The 27,175-nt window shown below is 37.6% G+C and overlaps 1 protein-coding gene across 2 annotated transcripts in view; it reads left to right on the top strand.

Annotated features, from left to right (window-relative positions):
- ADAMTSL1 (ADAMTS like 1) overlaps positions 1 to 27,175 on the top strand; it is a 400,708-nt gene that overhangs the window by 97,529 nt on the left and 276,004 nt on the right. For both annotated transcript variants that reach the window (XM_062608991.1, XM_062608990.1), the window contains exon 2: positions 11,898 to 12,017. In XM_062608991.1, the coding sequence (XP_062464975.1) occupies positions 11,898 to 12,017 (120 nt within the window). The remainder of the gene's footprint in view (positions 1 to 11,897; positions 12,018 to 27,175) is intronic.

Here is a 27,175-nt window from a genome sequence, read left to right as displayed (position 1 = left end):
GACTTGTGCAAAATGTTCGACCCTGTTCCACACGACATCCTTGTCTCAAAATTGGAAAGACATCAATCTGATAGGTGGACCACTCGGTGGATAAAGAACTGGCTGGATGGCCGCACACAAAGAGTTGTGGTCAATGGCTCAATGTCCGGCTGGAGACCAGTAACGAGTGGTGTCCCTCAGGGATCGGTGTTGGGACCGGTCTTGCTCAACATCTTTGTCGCTGACATGGACAGTGGGATTGAGTGCGCCCTCAGCAAGTTTGCCGATGACACCAAGCTGTGTGGTTCGGTTGATACGCTGGAGGGAAGGAATGCCATCCAGAGGGACCTTGACACGCTTGTGAGGCGGGCTGATGCCAACCTCATGAAGTTTAACCATGCCAAGTGCAAGGTCCTGCACCTGGGTCGGAGCAATCCCAGGCGCAGCTACAGGTTGGGCAGAGAAGAGATTCAGAGCAGCCCTGTGGAGAAGGACTTGGGGGTGTTGGTTGATGAGAAAATGAACATGAGCCGGCAGTGTGCGCTCGCAGCCCAGAAAGCCAACCATATCCTGGGCTGCATCAAAAGGAGCGTGACCAGCAGGTCGAAGGAGGTGATCCTGCCCCTCTAATCTGCTCACATGAGACCTCACTTGAAGTATTGTGTGCAGTTCTGGTGTCCTCAACATAAAAAGGACATGAAACTGTTGGAACAAGTCCAGAGAAGGGCCACAAGGATGATCAGGGGACTGGAGCACCTCCCGTATGAAGACAGGCTGAGGAAGTTGGGGCTGTTCAGCCTGGAGAAGAGAAAGCTGTGTGGAGACCTCATAGCAGCCTTCCAATATCTGAAGGGAGCCTATAAGGATGCTGGGGGGTACCCTTCATGAGGGACTGTAGTGATAGGACAAGGGGTAATGAGTTAAAACTTAAACAGGGGAAGTTTAGATTGGGCACCCTCTTTACTATGAGGGTGGTGAGTCACTGGAATGGGATGCCCAAGGACGTTGTGAATGCTCCATCCCTGGTGGTGTTCAAGGCCAGGATGGACAGAGCCTTGGGTGGCATGGTTTAGTGTGAGCTGTCCCTGCCCATGGCAGGGGAGCTGGAACTAGGTGATTTTAAGGTCCTTTCCAACCTTAACTATTTAATGATTCTGTGATTCTATCTTGCTAACCAGTAGAGCCAGAAAGATGTATGGCAAGATAATCAGAAAGTCCTGCTGTAATTAAAAACAAACAAACAAACAAAAAAGTGTTTTTGTTAAAGCAGGTATAAATCAATAGCTTAAATGAAGACACATTAATTTACTCCAGCTGGATATCTGGTCTATTACTTGCTAGTATGTGTCAAATACCCAGCACTGCTATCATCATCTCCAGAAGCCATTCAGCTCCTTATTTAGAGCATAAAGATCTGGGAGAAGTTAGAAATTCTGATTGCAAGAGTCTGGCCCTACTGACTTCATTGATAACACATGTGACAGAGGTTTGGTATACTAAATATGGAGAGACAAAAAAGGAAGCCTCCAACCCTATAAAGACGAAGCTGCTTTTTTTATTTTTCTTCACAAGGAAATAAATAAAAGAATTCAACAGCTGCTATATCCACACACTGCTGAATATTAGGACTCTAAAGTTATTAAACCCACCCTTAGCATAGGCACAAACATTACAAATCTCATCAAATGTATTTTTAAACTAAAATGCAGAATGTAAAATCCAATATGAATAACAAGATTCTTCAAAGTCTATGAATCAAGTCTTCTAATACAAGGACAATCACAGTGGAAAAATTTATACAAAATCTTATGCCATGAAGCTATTCACTCCAATGATTTTCTTGCCGCATGTCTTAGTATTTACCAAGCATGAGAAAATTATGGTTCTCTTTCAACATTGTGCAAGCCATCACAAAAGTTTATGAAACTGATCACAAAACACAAACAAAGCCAATATCATATTAATGGAAACTGTGGCACTTTTGCTACCCAGACAAGAAAAAGCATGCTCACATGGACTGAATAGTAATTGCAGTGCATTATTATAAAGAAATGAGGTAACTGAAACCTATCTAATTGAATTGCAGGTCATAGAGATAATGTTGCCATTATTTTCTAATGCCTTTGCTGGCTATTTGAAGAGTGTGTATTGTGGTAAACACTGTATGATTTGATAGCAGAAAATAGTATAAATGCAATTAATGCCCATCAGCGGTCTGCCAGGACATTCCTGAACTTCTGCTCTCTAATACATAGGAGAGGTGGTCAGAGGCCAAACAATATGACAAGACTACAGTGAACAAATATGGTTTGTGTAAAGAACTCCACCTTGTGAAGAAATATGTCATAATAATTGGAAACTATGTTGAGGCACATGGAAAATAAAAGGTGATTGGTGACAGCTAACATGGCTTCACTAAGGGCAAATTGTGCCTGACAAATTTGGTGGCCTTTTAAGGTAGGGCCACAGCACTGGTGGATCAGAGAAGAGCTACTGATGTCATCTACCTGGAATTGTGCAAGGCATTTGAAGCTATTCTACACGACATCCTTGTCTCTAAATTGGAGAGGCATGGATTTGATGGATGTACTACTCTGTGGATAAGGAATTGGCTGGATGGTTCCACTCAAAGAGCTGTGGTCAATGGCTCAATGTCCAAATGGAGATTGGTGATGAGTAATGTTCCTCAGGGATTGGTACTGGGACCAGGACTGTTCAACATCTTTGCTGGCAACATGGACAGTGGGATTGAGTGCACCCTCAGCAAATTTGCTGATGACACCAAGCTCTGTGGTTCGGTTGGTACGCTGGAGGGAAGGCATGCCACCCAGGGGGAGCTTGACACGCTTGAGAGGTGGGCTGATGCAAACCTCATGAAGTTTTCAACCTCATGAGACTGGAGAAGAGAAAACTAAAGTGAGACCTGATAGCAGCCTTTCAGTACCTAAACAGGACCTACAAGAAACCTGGAGAGGGACTTTTTACAAAGCAATGGAGTGATAGAAGTGGGGGATGGCTTTAACCTGAAAGTGGGTAGATTTAGATCAGATATTAGGAAGAAACTCTTTACTATGATGATGGTGAGACACTGGCACAGGTTTCACAGAGAAGTTATGGCTGCTCTAACTCTGGAGGTGTTTAAGACCGGGTTAGATGGGGCTTTGAGCAATGTGGTCTATGGGTGGGTGTCTCTGCCCATGGCAGGTTGATTATAAGTAGATGATCTTAATGTCCCCTCCAACTCAACCCATTCTGTGATGCTGTGCTTAATTCTATAATTGCCTCATTTTGCATTAATACGATAGAGATACTATAAAATAAACAGGACCTTCCACCACCAATACTTGAACTCTGTGTAACCAGGGTTTGAGCACAAGTCCATAATGTCAGCTCAATGAATTTTCTACAGGGTTCATTCTTCTGTAAGGTAACAAAGTTTAACAGTAAAAAAGAAGCAGAATGAGTAGTTAAATTTCTTTGCTTAGAAGTTCTTTGTTGTTCATTAGTCCTTGGTTGCAAAAGCCCAAGATTCAAGCATGGAAGAAAAATGTGAAGATTATAGTTGTGAAATCTTACTTTCATGAGGAAAATACTGTGCTCAAAGTGCCCAGGAAGACTGATGAAGCAATTCTAGAGAATTTGCAAGTTTCCTCTTCCAAAACTCATTCAAAGTTGAAGAAGGAAGCCTAGAGTATTCTGTAGTTCTGCTGAAAGAAAAAAACCTTTGAACAATGGTGTTCAGTGAAGAAGAACAACTAAACCCTTAAATTATTTGGGCATTAAATTAAATTAGATTATCGTATTTAACTATTTTCCTTGATGCACATTTATCATTTGTTATTTCCTTATTATAGGAAAGTTGTATTAGTAGCAATTTTTCTAACACACACAAAAATACAAAGTGCAATAAATTGTGATAGCCCAAGTACAGGTAATTATGATGTATGTTGTAAGTAAGTTTTGTTTTCTGCTTTCTTTTATGCTAATGATAATTTGAAATCAGGTACTGCTGACTAGATAACATTTAGAAGTGACTGATTTTGCTAATCCCAGATTATCTGTTCGTTCAATTTGGCATAGTTTGTTGCCTGTTCTGGCCTTTAGGAGTATATTGCAGGTCTGTGACAAAGTGCATTGATAAATGAACATGTTGAAGGATGCAGAATGATTTCTGAAGCTATTACTTGCTCCACTTTCTCACATGGCACACACTGGTGCTGACCATTTTAAAACTGGCTAAGCTTTTGAAAAATGACAGTGGAGTTAACCATTCCTTGATGGTCAACAAAGTGAGGCAACAAAACAAGTGGTAGAAAATGAGTTCTCCAGACTGTACATCTTGGTTTCCTTTAATTGTGCCTGATAGCGATTCAAGTGTCTACTCTCAAGTGTTTTGGAAACAGGTACACAGTACCTTAAAACAGGTGTGTTTTGGAAAGAAGCTTTGGCTTGAATTCAGACACAGTCTTGCTCAAACCACAAAAGCCTTTTTGATTATTTTTTTTTTAGTAACCTGCTTGCGGAATGCAAATCACGTCCGTCTAAATATCTCTTGTGTATCCAGTAAATGAGAAACTAGATAATGTTCTCAAATATAATTCCAAATTTTGTTCATGTCTGTGCATTTTGTGTTAAGAACAGTTAGAAAGAAGGTTCTGATCAGCAGTATTTAAAAGGAATCCTATAACTTTGATTTGTATGCTTCTGTGTGACTTCACCTTTTTCCCTGGAGTCTGCTCTCTCCCTCTCTCTGACCCGTTTTCTTGGTCTTTCTCCACTTCTCCCCTCCTGACTTCTTTATTGGTTATGGTTGCTTGGCAGCAGGAGAATTGCTGTGGTTTTGTGCATTCTGCATTTTTGCCACTCCATTTAATGGGGCCATATTGGCTTTCTCCCTTGTTGGTACACTGTGGGTCAAGTGTAGGCGTGTGCATGCTTTACAAATTTGTCCCCATCATTGGTAATGTCTGTCCAAGAAGTTAGTAGCTGGTGATTTTGTTTGAGGGACACTTCATGCTGTAATTCTTAAGTGCAAATCACTTTCTTTTTCTTTTGTTCGTTTATAATGAGTGACTGAAATGGAGCTTAAATAATTCCTTCAATGAATACATTAACCAGATTCTTCTATTGTGGCTGTTTAAGAACTGAAAGTAATTAGCACAAAGCCACATTTCCTTCACAGAACTTTAGAAGAATTCAGGACATTACCATTAAGATAATCATGAATTCAGTCCCTGTGGAAAGGCAGGGAGGAAAGAAAAAAAGATTAAATATATTTCAAGACAAGCAAAAAGATTTCTGGTGGGAACATTCCACTGCTGAATAAAACATTCCCTTGGGAAATAAATGGCTCTTTGGGTTTTTTCATTTTGAGGCACTTCGTGAGTACCTTCAGAGAAGCCAAATAAGAACCTCCTTCTCTTTTTAAAATTTCTAAGCCTACAAAACCACTACAAACAGTAGCCAGTTTCCTAAGAGACAGGCTGTTAATTCAGAGACAATAATATCATCACTGTTTGAAAGACTGAATCAGAAAGCAATATTGTTAATATTCAGATCTCAGTGAAAATTTGTTTTCTTCAGGGTAAAGATTTTTTTGTTTGTCATGACTTATCCTTCCTAGGACTTGCAATCCTATTTTGAGATGTTGGAAGAAGGAATTGCACTAGTGAAAAAAATATTTTAGGATTGACTTAATTTATAAATTTGGACAACCCTTTCTTCTATTTAAAAGAAAGTTAGCAAGCTGAGAATCAAAGCCGTAAAACATAAGGGTTGTAAGGCAAGGAATAGCTACTAACTATCCATGCCAAGGAAAGCTGGGAAGCCAACCTCTAAAGGTTAGCCTAAAAAAAATATTCTGCATGAACAAAGAGAGCTGCCTTTCAAATCAGACTAACATGAAAGATAGGAAGAAATGCTGCTGATAGCAGTTAGCTTAGACCTTGAAGAGTCTCTTTTACCTTCAGTAGAGATGCTGAACTTCTTCCAAACCTAATAAGTAATTGAAGGAGAGAGTAAAACACAGAGAACATGGTGAGAATCTGACTACTTTCTTGCAAGCTTTCTGCTTGCTGTGACTACATGACAGTCATGTATACAATACCTGAGTTTACTCCTGTCTTCTCAAGTGATATTAAATACTTTCTGTATAGTGACACCACTCCAGTAGGTGACTGTCTGGAAAGCCAGTAATGGAGCTCATGTGAAAGCTATCTACACCCACATGAGCACCTAAGTTGCTGGGCTATGGGGTCACTGGGAACTTAACCTCGTCACTTATGGCAGATTTATTACAATAGACCATGGTTTTGTTTAATTTTGTTGCAGTGACCTAGAAATGAAACAAATAATCTCGTCTGATCTCACAAAAATGAAAGAAAATGAAGTGCTTTTTTGTTCTTGTTTCAGGAAGAAAACCATATACTAGGACTGAATCCAAATAGAATTAAATTTTGTAGAGGGGAAGGGAGTTTTCATGGGGAGAACAGTCATCCTCACAGCCCTAGTTCAATCTGTGAGAGTGCAATGATAAAAGAGAAACAAAAGTCTGATTAGGAGGTATTAGTACCTCTGCCTAAAAATCAGATTTTTGTTTTGGTGTCTACCTTATCTCTCAATTCACCTTAGATATGGATTCTTCTAGACTTTGATTTAAAGCAAGAGCTGACTTCATTACAGTAAAGACTTTGAATTTTCAACCCTATTACAAATGTGTTGACACAGCCTTTCTCTTACCTGGCCAGCATGTTTCCCAGTGGGGACCTAGAAAAATCTGTTTGAAATTTTTTAGCATTTCTGAAGCAATGTAATAATATGGAAACATAGCATTGGGAGAGTGATATCATTAGTTAAATAGGGTAGTATCTCCTTTTGCATTTATTCCTCTGGAAAGCACAGTGCACTCATGCCCAAGAAATTCCCAGAGGGAAACATACAGAAGAGATTTTAAATTGTGCGTGGCTTTCTGGCTCTCTGTGGAGGAATGAAAAGTTTTCAGAATGATTAACAGTGGCAGAATCAGGCTGTAATGTCTCTGTGTATTTTTGTGCACTTAGGTAAAGAAAAACAGCTTTTAGAAATCAGATTTGGAGCCAGATTATAATCACTTTTAAATCTGGGACCTGGTAATTGGGCTTGTATCCCTCTCTATCCATCCTAATTCCATTTTGGAGAACAAAGAAAATTTGGATCAAAGCTGCAGCAGAAAACCATGCAAAATTAAAGGCAATGATCATTTTATTTCAGAACTTCCTATGAGATTTTGTTGAACAATTTCTTGAGTCACCCGTGGTACTAATCATGCTCATTTGGCAGCTGGCAGCTGCTTAGACACACCTGAGTCTTCTGGGATGCCTTTCCTTCTTACATGACTGTGTTTTCCAGGTCTGAGGGATGCAGTAAAGCTCTTGTCACCCATATAAAAATGAAGCATTCTTTCACTTGGAAGTGTGCAGGCAATAAAGTGGAATATGTTGTTAGTTTTATTGAGAGTAATTCAGAATTGAAATTCGTGCACAAGTTGTCACGCTGTTTAAAGTGGAGCTTAAACCAAAAAGGGTGTTGCACAATAACTTGGCTTTTTAAAAGACTGCGTTCCTCATCCCTCACTATAAATGTCATTGTTACTTTTCTGGTATTTAATACCTTAATTTCTGTCATATGCTTCATGTTCTAATTTGTTTCTATCATAAAATCCAAGAAATTCATGCCTAAGAATACTACTAATAAGGAAAGGAAATCCTTCTTATTAATGTCAAGACACTCTGGGCGTCTCAAAAAACCCAGTAAGCTTAAAGCACATGATTTTTAAAAAAATATTTTGTAAGAAGACATATTTTTAATAAACCAGTAAATTTTTATTTCCTTAAGTGTTGATGTTAGTAGTAATTATCTGGGTGCTTTTGGATCTGAATAGCCAAAATAAGAAAACGGTTGGCTGAGCAACTGTCACCCTGAAAGTACTCCTGGGATGTGCCCAAATAGTTAATTATAAGTATTTGGGACAACATTTGGTATTTTTGCTTTGTGAGTGAGATATGCTGGAATCTGTTGGTCTCTGAGCTGAGAAAGGTGATATCGTAGGTACCATGATTATTTGCATCAGGTTCCTGGCCTGCGTAGTCATTTCCATGTCTCTTGAATTTGGCAAAGTAATTTGGTAAAGTTAAACCATGCTAACAAAGAATTAGTAGTAGTAGTTTATTGCTGGTCACAGCAAAATTAATTAAGCTACTTCCATAGTGGGACAGTACTCAAGCAAAAGAAAAATTAGACTCTTGGCTGGAATGCATCCTCCCACTGTCTGGTTTGTCTTAGGTTTTTTGTTTTCTAATTCTGTATTTGTTCTCAAAGATTTCTACAGTATGGACTCACATGACTGGATTTAATGGAACAACTAATTTTTTGCACTTATTTAAGAGACGTGGGAGCTGAGCTAAAACGAGAAAGGCATTGCTTAGATATTTGCTGGAATTTTATCTCAGCTCAATTTCATAAAAGTCTCCTTTGTAATGTCAGTTGGTCATCTGAATACCCAGATAGATTCCTTATGCTGAGAAACTTAGGTGCTATGCTGCTAATCTTCATGTATGCATTAGCAAAACCTCATTTCAGTGTTCTTTGCAGGTTCTTGAAAAGCCGCATATTGCTGCAGATGATTGCTGCTGCTAAGGGTCACATTTCTGCTTGGCCACTCTTTCTTTGTATGGTTTTCTCACTGCTTAAGAAAGGTTCAGTTGCCTTATTCTTGGAGGTTGTTTTCTAAGCTGGTCTTGTCACAAACTGAAGGAACAGAGATGAGAGATGTGGTGGCTGCATTACAATGATAGTAGGTTTCCTGAGATAATGAAATGATGACATATATGTAGCCAAGACTTTAAGGAAACTTGAAAAATGGAAAACAGTCTTTCCAGATATTAATCCAATTTACTGACACTCATCTTAAACAGATTGATTCCAGCTCTCTCAGTAAGTATGGCTATAGCCTACTAGGACTAAATTTCATCAGCATTTGTATAAATTACAGTGAACCCAGGAGGAATTACAGAAAAGTGCATAATCTAAATCAAGAGGAGAATAACATTTTTTAGATTATAGCATGTTTTTCAGTTCTCTTCTTTTTTTGAGACTTTATCATTCAGTTTTGCTGAGAATAAAAAATAAAATTAATGCTTTCGTTACTGCTTCTCTTGGGGTTTATTTCTGGTTCATCCTCCGTTTCCCAATACCTTTTTTTTTTCCCTCTTTTGGCCTTTCTATTCTTCCTGTGTAGTGCCTCTGGCATCTGCTTCACTCCCATGTTACTACCAGGAGTTAAAATCTTAGTATTGATATGGTAAATAGTCAAGTTTTAAAGGTTAGCAATACATTATTGAGATTATTGATACTGCAAATGCATTCTTTATGAAGTGTTTATGATAACTGTTAATGACTTATGAAGATAACACAGTAACTCCATAGGTTTCATTTCTTTTTGAAAAACAGTTTGAAATTGTAGTAAGTTGACTCCTCTTATAAGAAAAAGATTTTGCAGAATCTGCGCATATTTTTATAGGGGAAAAATGCTAAGCAGGAATGTGAATCGTTGGTGAGGAAGGGCCTTTTTACACTATCTGTAATTTGACTTCTGATATCAGAAGAACAAAACTGTACAAAAACCTAATTCATCATAATTTTACATTATATTTGCTGACCAATAAGTGCTTAATATAAGTAGAAACTGTTACTTAAAACAAAGGTACAGGTTTTCTTTCTTGAAATAACTTCTATTGTTAAACATCTTTTGCCAATCCTGGGCTGAAAATCTTTTATGAAATGTAAGCTATTTCAGGGACATTTTTATAATAGTTTGTCCATAGTATCTATTGCAAAATGAACATGCTTCAGTAGTAGGACTTCTTTTTCTTTTGGACACATGCATGTTTCTCACACATCCCTGAGGATTCTTCATTGCTATGACTCAATAATATAAAAGGCATACCAGCAGGTGTGTCTCTCAATGTTATCCACAAGATGGGAGACTAGGTATGAATTTTAAAACTTGTAAAACTGTTCGTTTTGTGAAAAGTCTTGGGGGTTTTGGTTGGTTGGTTTTGTTTTTTGTTTGTTTATCTTAAAATTTACACAGAGGAGCTCAAAGCAACCAGAAGAATTAGGTGCCCTATATTTTACTGCTACAGACAAGAGGCTTATGTGAAAGAGAAAGTCTTTTATGTTAACCAGTGTAAAGCTTGGCTTTAGGGACTCTTACTTCTTCCCACTACCCACTTCATGTTCAGGTATTCCCATCTCCCATTTTAGTTTTATTAGCTCATCTCCTTCTAGTCACCCCATTATAGCTGCCCTAGGTTTGCAGCAGTTCTGATCTCACTTCCCCACTAGCAAGGAGGATTGCCTCCTCTCAAACAGCAGTACCAGCTCACCTGTAGGGTATGGCAAGTCAAATCTGTACTTCATTCTCCCCCCACATACTACCCATCATATTCATGGTACACCCAAGCCTTCTTTTTGATCTGAACTTCTCAGCTAGGACAAGTAAAACTAGGATATATGTGGCATCTGGGGGGCATGCAGAAGAATGAATAGAATAAACAGTCATAATAAAAGCAGCAGAGCGTGGACTTTCTTGTTAGTAAAATAAATTTAGTAATATAGCACTTGTGAGTAATAACAACAGTTCATTTAAAAGTCTTGCGCTCATCTTAAATAGAAGAGGAAATATCCTATCTACCGTTTGTGATTGTTGTATGATGGAGAAACAAAAAAAAGCTAACCAGAAATTCTAAATGCCACATTTACCATGCATGTGTATTTCCATACCTTTATAGGAACATAAATCAGTATCTCACACAAAAAATTATCTATGATAATTACTCTTGCTTATTTCATATGAGAACTGCAGTCTCTGTTGTTAAATACTAAATTACAAGATATTCTTAGCCATTTGGTAAAATATACTATTCTCAGGCTGAGTCATATTCGAAATACATTGTGAAGTGTTGAAAACTGAAAAGAATCTACTAGATTTTCAGTTGACAATATACTTCCAGTTTCTGGTTGTTTACAAACTTTATGGGTGTTTCACCTGTAGTGGAATTTTTTTTAAGTCAGTCTAATGAAAACCACATATTCCATTAACATGTAAAAAAACCTCCCTGATGTTCCACCAGTTTCCACTATTTAAAATTTTCTCTATACCTAAAAAAAAATAATCAAAAAATAATCATTGTTTGGCTTGGATAACCAAAGTAAAAAAAAGAAAGCATGTTGGAGCTTGAAGAATGATGTGGATTTGTTTTCATTATTTCTTTCCAAAAACTGTAACAATACCATAATAGTACCTACGACATCTTGATAGGTGTTGGTTAGACACGTAGTGAAGAAACAACCTCTTTCTCAAGTAGCTTATAAGTCTTCCTGAGCTTGAAAAAAATAGGTGTAGTCTAGATGATTTAGAGTGCATGTGCATACTTGAGTTTGCTAGCCAAAGTTCTTATACGTATTTTTTTTCTGTCCCTCAGAAGTTTTAAGCTCTCTCTTCTTATGATAGAGCATTAAAATGCTGGACAAATATGATCAGTTTCATAAAGTAAAAATAAAACTCTATTAATTTATTTCACAAAAGAGGTTTTAACTGTCTTCTACTGTATAGACCAAGGCTGCAAGTAATAGCATAGAGACTTACTTTACAGAAGAATCTCATGTAAATGGCAGTTATCAAGTAACTATGACTTTCTTTAAATGCATGTATTTGTTTTCATTAGTGGCAAAACTGACCAGTTAGGATCAGTTTAGTAATGGAATAAAGGACCATAAACAGACAATTTAATCTTCCAGTCTGATTTATCTGGATATTACAATTGTATCTGTGACAGTATGAAAATTTTGCTTTTCCTGATATGATGCTTTCCTTTTAGGTTCACGGAGACCAAAATCAAGGAGCAGTTTTCCTTCGTGAATTTACATTGATTCGGAGAGAAAGTCTTCATGATGATTTCCTATCTGATTTGCTGCATAACCACAAAACAGAAGATCCGGTAGGAATCTTCTATTATCCCAAAATATTTCATCAGAAATGTTTGCAGGAATACAGATTTTTGTGATAGGTCTTTCATTCTGCTTTATCAGTTATGTTAAGTTACAAAACTAGATTTGCTGCATAAAAATATCACCAGAAAAGTATTGGAAATTCCATATACAAAAAGGCTGTTCATAGGGTGAGTGTCAAATGCATTCATTATTATACAGGCTTTTTCAAAATAAACTTCCATTGGTCTTTTGCTTTATAATGAAAATTTTTCTCATTCAGAATTTTGGCAGTCTGATTTGCTAGCATTGTTTGATTTGCACATGCAAACTGATTTTTTTTTCATTAAATATGAGTAAAGTTAAATTCACAGGTTATGTTAAAAGAAGTAACACATTCTAAAGAATTATTTTATAAAATGCACCAAGGAATGTAAGAAATAGGGAAACAATTTTATGAAAAATCTTCACTGTCTTGTATATATGCCTTGTATGTATTTTTTTCAGGTCTGAAGGGCTTCATGTCTGTCTAGCAGCTGGTTCTCTGATATTTTTGAAGAAAAGAATATGAAAGTAAAGAACTTGAGAGTTGTACTTAATCATGTTTTAAGATCAAATTAGGCAAGCCAAGTGATTTAAATTGCAGTAAATATATAGGTCTGGTATTTTCAAGGGCTAATCTATTATTATGTCCAACACATTGTAGTTTAACAGAATTAGTGGTGCATTAGTATCTAATATTACCATTAATGGGTGATGTATTTTAGGGATTAAAGTTCAAAATAAAGACTCTATAGGACAGAAAATGAAAAGGAAAGTGGTTCTAGAATAATTAAATGTTGGCACAGCCATGTTTATTGCCTTTTTAATCAACTTTTTCTCATTGCCTCAGAGGGCAATGCCTGATGTTACCGTCCTTAGTGCCAATAATCATTGGTGGGAGCACACAGAGATAGGACTTTGGAAGGATGGGGTGGGTGTCTTTTGATAAGTCATGTTGCTGAGGTCAAAGAATCCAGTTAACAAAAGGAGTGAGGGTATTAAACAATCCACTGTGTTTGTGCTAATCCATCTGCTCTCAGAGAATTTGTGCTTAGTGCTTTACAACTGCTAAGGTTTCAGATCAGGCAAAACCAGTGCTTCGTTCAACGACTGTGGGTAATTTTATGGCAGTTCAGGATCATATCAAACAACTGCTTTATTGCCAGGAAAATAAAGATTCATTGAACAGGGTGCTGGTCTTTTGCTACCCCCATCCACTCTCAAGAACATATGGCTGAAATTGTTATTCATTAAAACCATTTATTCTCTGTGGTCCAAAGAAGAAAGTAGTATTCTATTACAAGTTTTTTAGGTACCACTGAACTGATTAATTGTTTTTCTGAGTTATGCTGATCTTAGGTTATAAGTGCTTGTTTATAAGTGTATTTCACAAAGATCAGGTGTCATTCCTGTCATCTTTCTGTGCAGTTATATATATATGAAAACACAACTACACTGAAAGAATATCAGACAGAAAATACCGCTTTGCAATTTTCATTAAAGTATGACTTAAAGAACATTTATTCCAACCTAATCTTCTTGTGACAACATCTTCAACTACACAAGCGCATACTGTTTTCTCTGCATTATTTATTCAGTTAGGGAACACATAGTATGGAAGAACTTGAAGTATCTTTTCTGTATTTCGCCTGAAATATTTTAACTATGCATGGGGAGTCAAGAGTTGTATGCTGTGTGCTATGAGACTTTATTTCAAAGACAAGCATTAATTTTAGCAAGAGGTTTTCTCTGGCACTTACTCTACAATTCTGTTTCTTTAATATTAGTGAATTTGTTTACTAGAATTTCTGCGGAAAATACAGTTATTGTTCCTATTTTACAGATACAGATTCAAAAGCTCACAGACATTGTCAAAAAAATCTACTTTTCTTGAGATCAAAAGAGCTTTTGGTTGTTGTAACCGGTTGCCAGAGAATATATGCTTAATGAGGAAATGCTTACACTATCTGCTTTTGAGGCGGTTTTAAACAATTGTTTGCAAGCTTGTGTGTTAAAGAGTGTAATTTAGCCCAAATATCTTAGCTTATGGTAATTATATAATTAATGTCCAGTGAAGAGTATAGAACATGATGTCACCATTTTCACTCTACCAGAGTGGATACCCTGTTTCTACAACCTGTGAGCTTTATCTTGCTCACTGAAATAGCTCACAGAGGCGCTTCCCTTATCTTTCAATTATATTTCCACCCTTGCAAGTGATATGATTTAGCCTTTTACAACTGTAGCCATTGGGTATTACAGTTTCCATTTCAATATAGGCAGTAAACTGCAAGTCTCTTAGTGTAGTTTCACGATCAACTTTCGGGGGGCGGAGGGGGGAAGTTACTAGAAGCCAGAGGAGGTTTATATTTTCATCATTTTCTTAGTTCCTAGATTATGTTGGTTTTCCTTCTTTTTCTGGAAAAAATATTGAAAATAATTCAAGAACTAAGGCAAAATAATTAAAATATAATGGAGTACATGGATGTAGACTGCTTAGTTGAAACAAAACTTAAAGTTAGGGAAGTTCCTAGTTTAAAGAGCATCCCAAAAATTATTCTCCTGCAGTTTTCTGAGAGTTCCTACTTATGTGCTCCTGAAAGGCAGGGATAATGTTATTTGGGATTCATGAATCCTGAGGCAGTTCTTTAAAAGTAACTGTTTTACTAAGAAATTATTTAAAACTTTTACCTAAAAAGTCAGAATGAAAGCAAGCCCTGTGTATAGTAAAGAAAATCTAAGATGGGTGTCTAAAACTTTTTTTCTCTGTATCAGTTGATTCTGGTATTTACAGTGTATTGCTTAGGCATTCCAGATGGAGGTGATTATTTTCAGAATTGAAATATAATGAATATTTTATTTATGCTATTTCTGAGCCATATTTTTTTTTCCTTTGTACTCTGAATTATTTGATGTGTATCGATAGAGTTCAGCCTGTTAACTAAGGAATTTCCAAACTTCTCAGCTACAGATCATGTATTTCTAAATGGTTATAAAACAGTGCTGCTGAATCCAGCTTTGAGTTCCCTAGGGATGGGAAATTGTAAGACCACAGGAATTACAGGGCCTGCCCCTTGCAACTGCTGACATGATAGATAAATGCTAAAATGCTTTGATGATAAAAGGAACTCTTTTCTGCCTTCAGACTTACCTTGTGTTTACTCTTTGTAAAGAACAGATCTCCCTGGTGCGAATTAAGATACTCCTGTGTATGTTGCTGCCAACCCAATTATTTGAAAACAATGCACCTGTCCTGGGGGAAAAAAAAAACATAAGATTGACTTCAGTTTTGGGGATTGTAAAGCAGAATTGTCTTTATTTCTACTTACACACAAGATTGTTTAGGAGACCAGGAACTGCTTAAGAGTTCTCTGGCAAATAATGCCCTCAGAGGGATCCAAGTCAAATAGTCTGGGATGTTAAGAAAAGTAGTGATAAATCATTGGGGCACAAACTTCTGAGCCACCATCTGTAGCAGCTGCATGGCGTGGCAGAACATGGTTTGTGAAGCTCACTTTCATGCCTTAAGTGCTTGATTTCCTTAGAGTAGCAGGATGCCCCTAAGGCCATGGGGTCAACATCATTGCTATGAGCATCTTGTATTCTTAGAGATGAGAACAGCCATTCCATTTTTTTTCAGTTAAATGGAACCTTGACTGCAGATTGTGTGATTCTCTTCTTCATTTAAATGTGCAATTCTCCCTTTTTATTTAATTGGCAAAAATTATATAGAACTTTTAATGGAATTTATTAAGTAAGGTACAATAAAATAGATGAAAGAATAATATAAAAGGTCTCTAGCAAGCTAGACAGATACTGACCTGAGGTATTCCAAACTTGCTGTTCTACCTGAGGTCTTGAATTTCACCTTGAATTGTTTTATAGAAGGCGAAGCATGAATGAAAAGAGATATAATCGTTTAACCAGTAGTGATGATGAAGTGAGTTACTCATTTAAATATTTTGGAGAAAAGTGCTCTTTTTGTTGAACTCAGATTGCATCCTTGACTAAGAATGTCTTTTTCTACTGCTAGGCAAATGTTTTCTGATTTTCTATTTTATAAATATTAACTGATCACACTAGTAAAAAATGAGGCTTCATAAATATAGTTGCTTGCAGGTTTACCATTCCTCATAACTTCATATTTCTGTGTTAGGCTGGTATATCTCTGAAGCTCTGTTAGTTTTCTTTCTTTTATTGTATGTGCATATATAATACGTATATGCCAGATATAACTAATTGCAGATATAGGTACACACAGTACCCCTTTATAATGCGCATAAGCTTACCTAGATGCCATGTTTGCAACATGAGGCTCGGAAGCATGAAATAAATGTAAAAATTTTAGGAGATGCTCAGTACTAAGTTGTCTGGGACAGACAAGAGGAAAAAGCCACAACTTACTCTTCCAGATTTTCTTTCCTGGTGGTCAAAATGAGACTTCTGAACAATGGCCTGTGATGCTTTAGGATCACAGGCTTTTCAAAAACACTTTTCTTACTTCCCAGTTGTACAGAACTTCCTTAGCTGCGCTGAACATAGGCACGGAAACTTTGGAATCAACGCTGCCTCTTACAGTTGGTAGAGACTCCTTTGCCAGTGCCTCTCAGCATCACAGAAAATGAAAGGAGGATTACTTTTTTTTTGCATTCCCTGTTTACACAGGCGCAGGCTGCCTCCTGAGAATGGGGGCTGAAAAATCCAGCCTAGGGAGCTTTGACTATCTAAGGGAGAGGCAGCACATTGGAGGGATTAGAGAATGTTAGAAATGCTTAAACTTTTTCCTTTTTGAGTCACACTAAGCTATGCCAGGGAATTATTCCTAGAAAAATTACACTACTGAAAAATCACTGGCAGGGATTAGAGTCTAAATTTAGTTTACTCACCAAAAAGTAAGCCTCTATGCCTACATATTTTGTAACTGTCATGTGTACCATAATATCCTGGACTGGTTTACTGAGTTGCCTCTGGTCTAGGGCACTGATGAAGGGTTTTGGAAACTCGTGCTCCTGAGCTGTGTTAAGTAGGACACTGCCCATTTCAGTATCAGCAAAAACCACTGGCGGATGAGCATACAATTTACACCAATGATCAGAAGGCTTGGATTCTAACATCTCCACTGTCAGTGCCAGAAAGTCTGTTTCCCTTGCCCTAGGTCTCTTTCCTTTTTTTTTTTTTTCCTTTTTTTTTTTTCCTTTTTTTTCCCCCTTTTTTTTCTTTCCCTTTTTTTTTCTATAGGGATGTTAATGTGATCCTCATCTCATGGTTGCCATGAAGCTTGCAGTGATGGTATTCAAGAGCATAAACTTTTAGAAGTGACTTTGTATGAACATGTAGATGAAGCTTGTGTGTTTCCATGGTCATCCAAAGAAATCAGCAACTGAGGTTGTAGATGTTGCTAAAGCCTGTACATGGTCAGAATCAAGTGTCTGCTTGCAGAACTGTTTTGTAACATTTACTCTGCTCCTAATATCTACATTTGAATGGTAATTCCTTGAAAAGCTGTGAATAAATCAGAATAAATCCTAAATTGCTTGTCTTCAATTGCAGTATCATGAAGCACAGCATGGTTTCAATAACCAGTTGCCACATACTGAATTGTTAAATCTGGATGAATGTGGTTAATCTTTTAATTATCATTCCATAATTGTCTTATTAAATCCTTATTTGAAGATCACATTCAGTTTTGTTCTTGTATGTTTTTCATGGCTTCCATTTCTTATTTGTAGCTTTCAGATTAGTACTGCAGGCCTGTATCCAAATATGTTGGCAGTAATCTGTAATGCCTTATAACAAGATGTTTGTAAGTCTGATCATACCATATTTTATGCAGACTTTTGGGAAAGCAAGCAGCAAAAGATTATTGGTAGAGTCTAAACAGTGAGTTTATCAGAAATATTCTGCTACAAGTTATAGGACATATGATGTCTAGCCTTGAAATTACTATCTACTGTAATACCTTTTCTGCTACACAGAGATTGTTGCCGGAGTCTGCTTTCGGAATAAGCGTATTGAATTCTTGCATCATCTGATGTGACCTTTTATGCCTACAATGTCTTATCCAAAGTGTATTAGTTATTTTTCATTCTGCAGAGAGAATACTATTTAAATGGGAAGCTATTTCTATTCCTTGTATTTTTTTTTTTTGCTCATTCTTACCTATCTCCTTCAGTAGCAGCGATATTTGCTCTTTCTTGTTCCTTAGGCTAAATAGTGTGGGCACTGGAACAATCTTTTTTGAATGTGAATGTACTATGGTAGGTATATTTTAGCATTCCTATTTATGATGAAGATTAGAATCAATCTGCATAAAGATCAGAAGATAGTGAGGTTTGGACAAGAAGGAGGGGTGGGAAATCTTCCCCGGAAATTTTTTTTCAGTATAGTACTTATTTCTGAGAAATCTTTATTATGCAGAGGTGAGTTTTCCCTTTGTTGTAGTGGATCACAGAAATAAATCTCTTGACCACTCTGTGTGTTCTGAATTCAGGTTTTAGATGCTGTATTCCTTGCTCATTGTACAGCTTCTGGATTAAGACCTGGATGAAGAATTTTATTGAGAATTTCTGGGGGCAAAGGATGGGTTTAATGTGGTCTAAGTCCTCAGAGCCAGTTGCTTCACTTGCCACTGAAAATTCTGTATGCAAACTTCTACGTGAGGAGAATTTTTATTTTTCACCCATTCTGTGGGGAAAAAAAATATGTTACATTTTTGTGTTGCAAGAAAGGTACGATATAACTTTTATTCCTACATGCATCACTGACTAGTTATGTCATCTTCATCAGGGATAAACTTTTTTTTTGTCTTCAGCACTCTATGATTTAAACCAGAATTGTGATAAAAAGGTTGTGGAAAAAAATTCTCATCTTTTTATGTTAATATGGACTTTATATATGAATCTAAAACAAATGAATAGATTATTTTAAAATAAATTAAGAAATGTGCCTAAGGACCTGCAAGTTATATTAGATATTCTGTGTCTATTTAGAAACCACAGTGGTTTATATATATATAAATCATATATAGTGATGTATAGTAAAGTAGCATCCACAGAGTTTGTAATATGTGTGTATAAACTTTTCTATCTTTGGTTTCAACCTACAGAGAAGAAATTATGGGAGTGTTACATTCCAAAAACTTTGTTAGAATAGCATATATTCTTGAGGGCATACCTGCCATCCTGGGTAACCTTGGTAGAAATTTGCCAACAGGAACATCTTTCCTGGGAAGGCAGAGCCCTGTGGGATGCAGTCTAGGACCAAGGAGCAGCTTGGGATGATGGCCCTGGTGGGTCGCAAGCTAAGCAGCACCTACCCACATACGTCAGCAGCAATGAGGGACAGCATTGTCTGGGGATTTGAGCACAAGGCAAGCCCAAGACCCAAGGAAGGGATTATCTCCTCTACACTGTGTTCATCAGACCACATTGCCCTGCATGCAGAGAAGACACCAACAAACTGGCTGGAGGTGAGAGGAATCCACCAAGCCAGTGGGACTGGAGACCTTGCCCTACAAGGAGAGTCTACAAAATCAGGGCTGGTTTAGCTCCTGTGGAGTTTCATGCCCTGAATGTGGAATATTTGAGCAGCCTAGTTTGGACCCTTGGTTAAGCCTACTTTGGACAGGGGCTGGAGCTGTAGACCTCTCCAGGCACCTGCCAGCCTCTCTGAGTACATGGCTCTCTTATTTTTGCTGAGAGCAAACTGTAATTAGCCATGCTTTGGGCTGATTTATAGCGTGTACCATTGGAGTGATCCAATTCAGAGATGGGGCAGGCGCATCTGCTGTGGGAAGCCTGTTCCAGTGTCTCACCACCCACATAGCAAAGAATATCTTCCTAATATCTAATCTAAATTTACCCTCTTTCAGATTAAAGCAATTCCCCCTTCTGTCACTACGTGTCCTTTAGGTACTGGAAGGTTTTTATAAGCTTTCCCTGGAGACTTCTCTTCTCCAGATTGAACAAGCCCAACTGTCTCAGCCTGTCTTCAAAGGAGAAAGGCTCCAGCCCTCTGATCACCTTCATGGCCCTCCTCTGGACTCACTGCAGCAGGTCCATGTCAGTCTTATACTGGTGGCCCTGGGGCTGGATGCAGTACTGCAAGTGGGGTCTCACTAGAGTGGAGGAGAGAGGGAGAATCGTCTCCCTTGACCTGTGATCACACTCCTTTTCATGCAGCCCAGGGTATGATTGGCTTTCTGGGCTGCGAGCACTCACTGAAGCCAGCTCATTTTGACCTTCTTATCAGCCAACACATCCAAGTCCTTCTCCTCAGAGCTGTTCTCAGTCTGTTCTCTGCCCAGCCTGTAGCTGTGCTTGACCCAGCTGCAGGACTTTGCACTTTTCCTTGTTGAACTTCATGAGGTTTACATGGGCCCACCTCTTGAGCCTGTCCAGCTCAATCTGGATGGCATCCCTTCCCTCCAGCATATCAACCATACCACACAGCTTGGTGTCATCTGCAAACTTGCTGAGGGTGCATCAGTCCCACTGTCCATGTTACTGACAAAGATGTTAAACAGTGCCAGTCCTGATTCTGACCCCTGAGGAACAGTGGTTATCACTGGTCTCCCCTTGGACACTGATTGACCATGACTCTGCATGCGACTGTCCAGCCAATTCCTTATCCACTGAGTGGACCATCCATCACATCCATGTGTCTCCAATTTAGAGACAAGTATGTCATGAAGAACAGTGTCAAATGCCTTGCACAAGTCCAGGTAAATGCTGTCAGCTGTTCTTTCCTTATCCACCAAAAGTAGAGCTCTTACTGGTGAAGACCAAGCCAAAAAAGTTATTCAGTACCTTGGCTTTCTCCATGTGCAGGTGACCAGGTCTCCCATTCCTTTCTGGAGAGGGCTCATATTTTCTTTTATCTTCCTTTTATCCACAGTGTACCTATAGAAGCATTTCTTCTCCCTCTTAATGTCCCTGGCCAAACTTAGTTCTGTCTGGCCTTTAACTTTCCTAATCTATTCCCTGGCTAATTAGCAAATGTGGCCATCTATCTCACTGCAGTTTCTTTATAGAAACTGGACTTTATTTTTCATTTCAGTTTTCTTGTTTGGCCCTCAAATACAGAGTTATTTATGGGGTCTTTTTGTTTGTTTGTTTACTTGTTTCTAAGGGGGGAGGGTTGGTGTGGGGTTTTTTTGTGATTTTTTTTTTTTGTGTGTGGTTTTTTTCTGTGTTTTGTTGTGTTGTTGCTGTTGTTTTGTTTTGTTCTTTACTTGGATTTGCTTTAAAATCTGTTGTGAGAAATAAGGCTTAGATTTCCAGTATTGAAGTCTTTGATGGTAATTTTTCTATGGCAGAATGTCATCTATAGGTTAAATCAGGGAATACTAAATTCCAAAAAGATCCCTTGTAGAATTAATACAAAATGCATACTGGACTGCAAAGGATCACAGAAGTAGAAGGACAATGTTGAAGCTTTTTATTGCTTTCAGCTCTGAGGATAAGAGAGATTGTTTCTTAGTGACAAGAGCTACACATGACTAGGAAAGATGTGCCATTGTTCTTAATTAGAAGATACAGTACTGACATCTGATGTCACGTTCCCAAAATCAAATTAAAAAGTAATTTGATAGTTATGGTTCGTATCTTTTTGTCTTCTTTTCCACTCAGATAATCTCCTATACAGCTGTGGTCATAGCCTCCTGTTTAAACAGATAGAGGTAGGTAGGTAGCTTTTTTAATAAAAAAAGGTGAAATTTAGAAGTATTTCTATCCATTTACTATGCATGATTCTTTAAGATTTGTAATACAAATACGTGCTCTTAATTGTTCTTAGCTCTTTTTTTATGGTTCTTCATACACTTAATGCTTGTTAAAACAGAGTAATTTTAAATTTCCTAAATGGTTAAAATAACAGTTTGAAAACATAGATATAAATAATCGTATTTATAGTTGTTGATTTTAAGTATCTATATATAGACATAAATTTATATGGCAGTACATATGTTTTTATACTGCTGGACACAAATGTAATATAAATATTACAACTATCTATCCCTAATTTGTGTTTTCAGATATATTTTAAGTGTAATTATCTTTCAGCTACAGACGAGAGAATAATTTGGAGTTAGAATGTACTACTGACTTAATGAAGCAAATTACAAATTTAAAAAACTTCCAAACGCATATGTCCACTACATGAAGCAATTAATAGGTGTCCTGGAACTTACCATTATGGATTCTATGGTATTCCAATTACTAAAAAACCAAAAGCCAAAAAAAACCCAAGCCCACCAATGACCAAACCAAAAAAAACCCCAAACCAAACCAAACCAAACCACTAATTATGGACAATCTTTTGCTTTATTTTTGTTGTAATTTTTTAAGGGTGTAGTTAAATGACTTGGGGATCTTTTTTATTTTTTTCTGAAAGACATTGCCTATGATAACAAGAAGTGCTTCTAATACTGTCCTCATTGAGGCCTAAAGTAAAATACATTGCCTGTTGGTGTCGTGGTTTAAACCTAGTCAGGCAATTCGTTCACTCACTTTCCCCCAGGCCCTAGTAATGTTTGCAAAGCGCCATCAGGTTGACAACATTCCAGTTAAGAAGGATGTTTGGAGGAGAGGAATTTGTCCTTGACTTTTACCCGAGTTTTTCAGAAAATAAAAGCTCTCTTATTCTCTTGTGAAATTCTATACAGATGTATGGTTATAAACATATTGTTCCTAATCATTACATGAATAATAATACTAAACTATTGGGAATAGAGACTAAAATTATCAGCGCTTAATCTTTTTTTATATTGATGTTAGTTAGAAACAGGTTGAAATAAACAAGCAGTAAAGAAAAATTAGCATTTCTTTTATTATTAACCTCTATCAATCATTTCTTCTTCCTCATTTTACTCTAATTCTTAAGTCCTTAAAAATCTTGCTTTTTTTTTTTTTTTTCCTCTCTCTGGATATGCCTGGATTCTACTTCTATTTCTTCTCTTTCCCTTCTTAAGAGATAGCCTAGTTTTGCAGGATGTAAATAAAGTGGGATCCGTGTTAACCAAGTCTTGCCAGCTTCCACATCTGTTTTTTCCAATCATTTCTGTGTTAAGTTTTATTTCCTAAATGCCTATCTTATAGTTTATCTCTGCAAACTCTGTATAGGGCCCAAGTAAAGTTAAGTATATTTGAGTATAATCTTCTGTAAGGCTTCTGCATGCCAAAAGCACCTTTCACTTCCTTTTGAGCAACCTATCTTCAAATTTAGTGTGTGAAGGTAACAAAAGGGAAAGACAAAAAGAAATCTATGAATGCAACATACCCCTGTGTCAGGGAACATCATTGTGTAATTAGCTTTATATGCCTCTCAGGACCCACCAAAGTTCTGTTTAAGTTGTTTGCTCTGCTGCTTTTAGTGCAAGGTTATTCCAAAGTCTTATTGCTTTGATAGTTAAAAATATTATTTCCAACTTTGCTTATGTTATGTTTCACATTTATCTTACAAAAGAAATATGATCTGCCAGATTTTTTTTTTTTGGTATGTTTTTTAAACTTCTTGATGTTATGAGATGAATGGATAGCTTTCTGCCTTCTGACTTAAGCTACTGACTTCTTCACTGCATGGTTGCTTTCCTTTCCATGTCTTGAGTATCATGAGCCCTGTTCCTAGTTTTAGCTTTGTCCTCATATTCCATATCACCTTTCTTTATGGGGGAAAGAAAAAATCTTTACATGATTTCCCAGCAGTATATAAACAATCTTCCATCTCAAACCCCTCCTCACTGCAGAACTGTCCTTTTTGGTTTGCTTTTCCTATGTGTATTTCATCAAATTTATTTATATGATTTTATCATAGGCTTTAGCTATAGATCCTTTTCAAATTTTCTTCACAAAGATTAATGGGTAGAGCACGATGTCTACTTTTTCATGAGACTATTTTCTATAATAAGTTTTGCAATTTCTCTATCTAAATTACCAGATTTAAAATAGCAATTCCTCTTACAGGTTTAGTGACTCTCTTAGAGGCTGCATCCAGAAATCTCAATATCCTGTTCTTAGTAGCTATCTGTATTTGGACAGATAGCTTTCTGTAGTGACATGATTCCTATTAGTTCCTCCAGTAACACTGCAGAACTTCATATCCAAAACCAATCCCTGATTGTCCCTACCTGGGAATATTTTGATCTGAGCTAATGTCTTAAGACTCTATATTCCTTCTTATTCCTCTAGAGGCTACCATGACCACGTGATGTTTTGGTGAACAATTTTAACCAATTCAAACAAATTTCAGCAAAAGGAAGTGTTCCAGGATAAGATTTGTAGATGACAGTGATCTGAAAGTCAGAGAAGGCAGCTGGATGTCATCAATATATTATGTATGTATGTTTCCTTTTGTTCTTGTCTTTGCAGCATGTATAATACTTTCCAGCAGCTATATTCCAGTCATAATTGCAGGTCCCAAGGATGGGATTCCTCCACCCTTTGAAGTCTGTTTCTCTTCTGCATCAGAAATTGTATCCTGTCTTATTATGCTGCCTGGTATCCTTGCTTAAGTGTGTGTTTCATCCTTCCACATCAGGCTACAGTTTTATGTGATCATGTGACTTCTGCTCCTACCCATACTCATACACTTTTATTCCTTGTCATTCTTTGCACATTATTGTGCTGCCATTTGCCTATTTCTCTTATCCTTTTCTGTATCACAGTCAAGTAAGGAACATGTGTGTCAAATGTCCCACATCATCATAGCATCTGTCCCTAGATCTGATGGATGGTTTGCCTTGTGAGGAGGAACAAAATAGCATGATCTACACTATATATCAGACTATCACACAGATTCTATCTCTACAGTGGAAATGTTGGGAGCTTAATGGAAGTAGCAGAAATCAGCAGAAAAAAATTCTAAAGACTTATTGCAACTTCTAAAGTTATAGAATCGTAGAATAGTTAGGGTTGGAAATGACCTTAAGATCATCTAAGTCCAACCCCACTTCCATGGGCAGGGACAGCTCACACTAAACCATGCTACACAAGGCCTCATCCAGCCTGGCGTTGGACACTGCCAGGGATGGAGCATTCACAACCTCCCTGGGCAACCTATTCCAGTGCCTCGCCACCCTAACAGGAAAGAATTTCTTCCTTATATCCAATCTAAACCTCCCCTGTTTAAGTTTTAACCCATTACCTCTTGTCCTGTCACTACAGTCCCTAATGAAGAGTTCCTCCCCAGCACCCTTATATGCCCCCTTCAGATACTGGAAGGCTGCTATGAGGTCTCCACGCAGCCTTCTCTTCTCCAGGCTGAACAGCCCCAACTTCCTCAGCCTGTCTTCATATGGGAGGTGCTCAAGTCCCCTGATCATCCTCGTGGCCTTCCTCTGGTCACGTTCCAACAGTTCCATGTCCTTTTTATGTTGAGGGCACCAGAACTGCACACAATACTCCAGGTGAGGTCTCACGGGAGCAGAGTAGAGGGGCAGGATCACCTCCTTTGACCTGCTTTCCATGCTCCTTTTGATGCAGCCCAGGATACTGTTGGCTTTCTGGGCTGCGAGCACACACTGAAGCCGGCTCATGTTCATTTCCTCATTGACCAACACCCCCAAGTCCTTCTCTGCAGGGCTGCTTTGAATCTCTTCTCTGCCCAACCTGTAGCTGTGCCTGAGATTGCTCCGACCCAGGTGTAGGACCTTGCACTTGCCATGGTTAAACTTCATGAGGTTGGCATCATCCCACCTCACAAGCATATCAAGGTCCTTCTGGATGGAATTCCTTCCCTCCAGCGAATCAACCGAACCACATAGCTTGGTGTCATCAGTTATATTGGAAACACAAGATTATGTTGATCCAGTTTTGAGTAAATACTGTCTGTTTTCCACGTGTCACCTCTGGGATAAACAATGGAATAAAATCAACCTTGTTCATAATTATTACAGTAATTTTTCAGGTGCTTTTCTAAAGAGAGTGAACAGTACATTAATGACTGAAGTATCAATTCAAGTGCATAATGTCTTAATAACACATATTTTCAATGTTCACTAGGCTTTTCTTTCAGAAAACATAAAATATCACAAGATAAAAATCTTCTGTTGTCTAAAAGACACTGTCTTTACAACTTTGTCAATAGTGTATACATTTTTCACTGATGAGCAGTGCAATACATAAAATGATGGAAGATATTTAACATTAAAGATTCATTGGAAAAGAAGTTTGGGGTTTTCAGAACTGTGCTTGGAAAAAGTTTTAGAATAACCTTTAAAAAAAAAATTACAATTTTCTCAAAGTTTCGAAACTATGAAATAAGTCCATTTTACATAAGGTGACTTTTATAAAAGATCATATTACACTGGTTTTGTTTTTAACTGTAATTTTATTATCTTGAGTTTTTTATTTGATACAAAAATTCTGCATTTCTGAATACAGTCTGTGCAAAGAAGTGTGACTCCCCATTACTGGTTTTGTTGTCTGCTGGTTGCTGCTGCATATTCATGAAGGGGTTCAAGTGAAAATCTCATTGCAGGAATCTTTTTCCCTTTCCACCGCTCTAGAGAAAAGCAGTGTCATAACTGACTGTGTGAAATGATATATGGTGTGAATTGCCCTCTGAGCTGCAGAGAAGCTGAGTGCTTTAGAGACATATAACTGGGTAATAATGGAGATTAATGAAGATAGATGGAGTAAAAAAGACTGCTGTTAATGGAAGTATTTAAAAAATGTGACATCAAACAGAGAAATAAATAGACTTAATGTTGAAAAGAAAGGAAAAAAAAACAAAAGTAGAAAAAAAATGAGCAGTGCTGAGAAGCAGCTGTCTTAAGGAATATTTTTTAAAACACTAGTGATCAAGAAACTCTCGATATTGGACAGGGAGATGCTACATTAGATTATCTTATCACTCCCACATCCACAGCAGGAAATTAAATTCTTTGCTGCTTTATTCAGCATACTGTCAAATATTTTACCCAGCCTAGTTTTAAATGGCTTAAGCAATGAATATGGGACATTCCTTGTTATTTTTCTGCCTGACTTATGTGGAACTTAAGCACAAATGATCAAATTCCAAAAGGTGGTCAATGCCCTGAAGGAATATCGGGGTAAGGAGCAATGAGTACTGTGTAGATTTGGCTAATGATGAGGCTGGTGATAACGGAGTATGAACATGCTAATGCATG

This window comes from Pezoporus occidentalis, unplaced genomic scaffold (genome assembly GCF_034315485.1).
Source record: "Pezoporus occidentalis ecotype Australia unplaced genomic scaffold, CSIRO_AGI_Poc_V1 ctg133, whole genome shotgun sequence".
Classification (NCBI taxonomy): Eukaryota; Metazoa; Chordata; class Aves; order Psittaciformes; family Psittacidae; genus Pezoporus; species Pezoporus occidentalis.
Note: the sequence above shows the minus strand (reverse complement) of the source record. Positions and strands in the feature narration are given on the sequence as shown.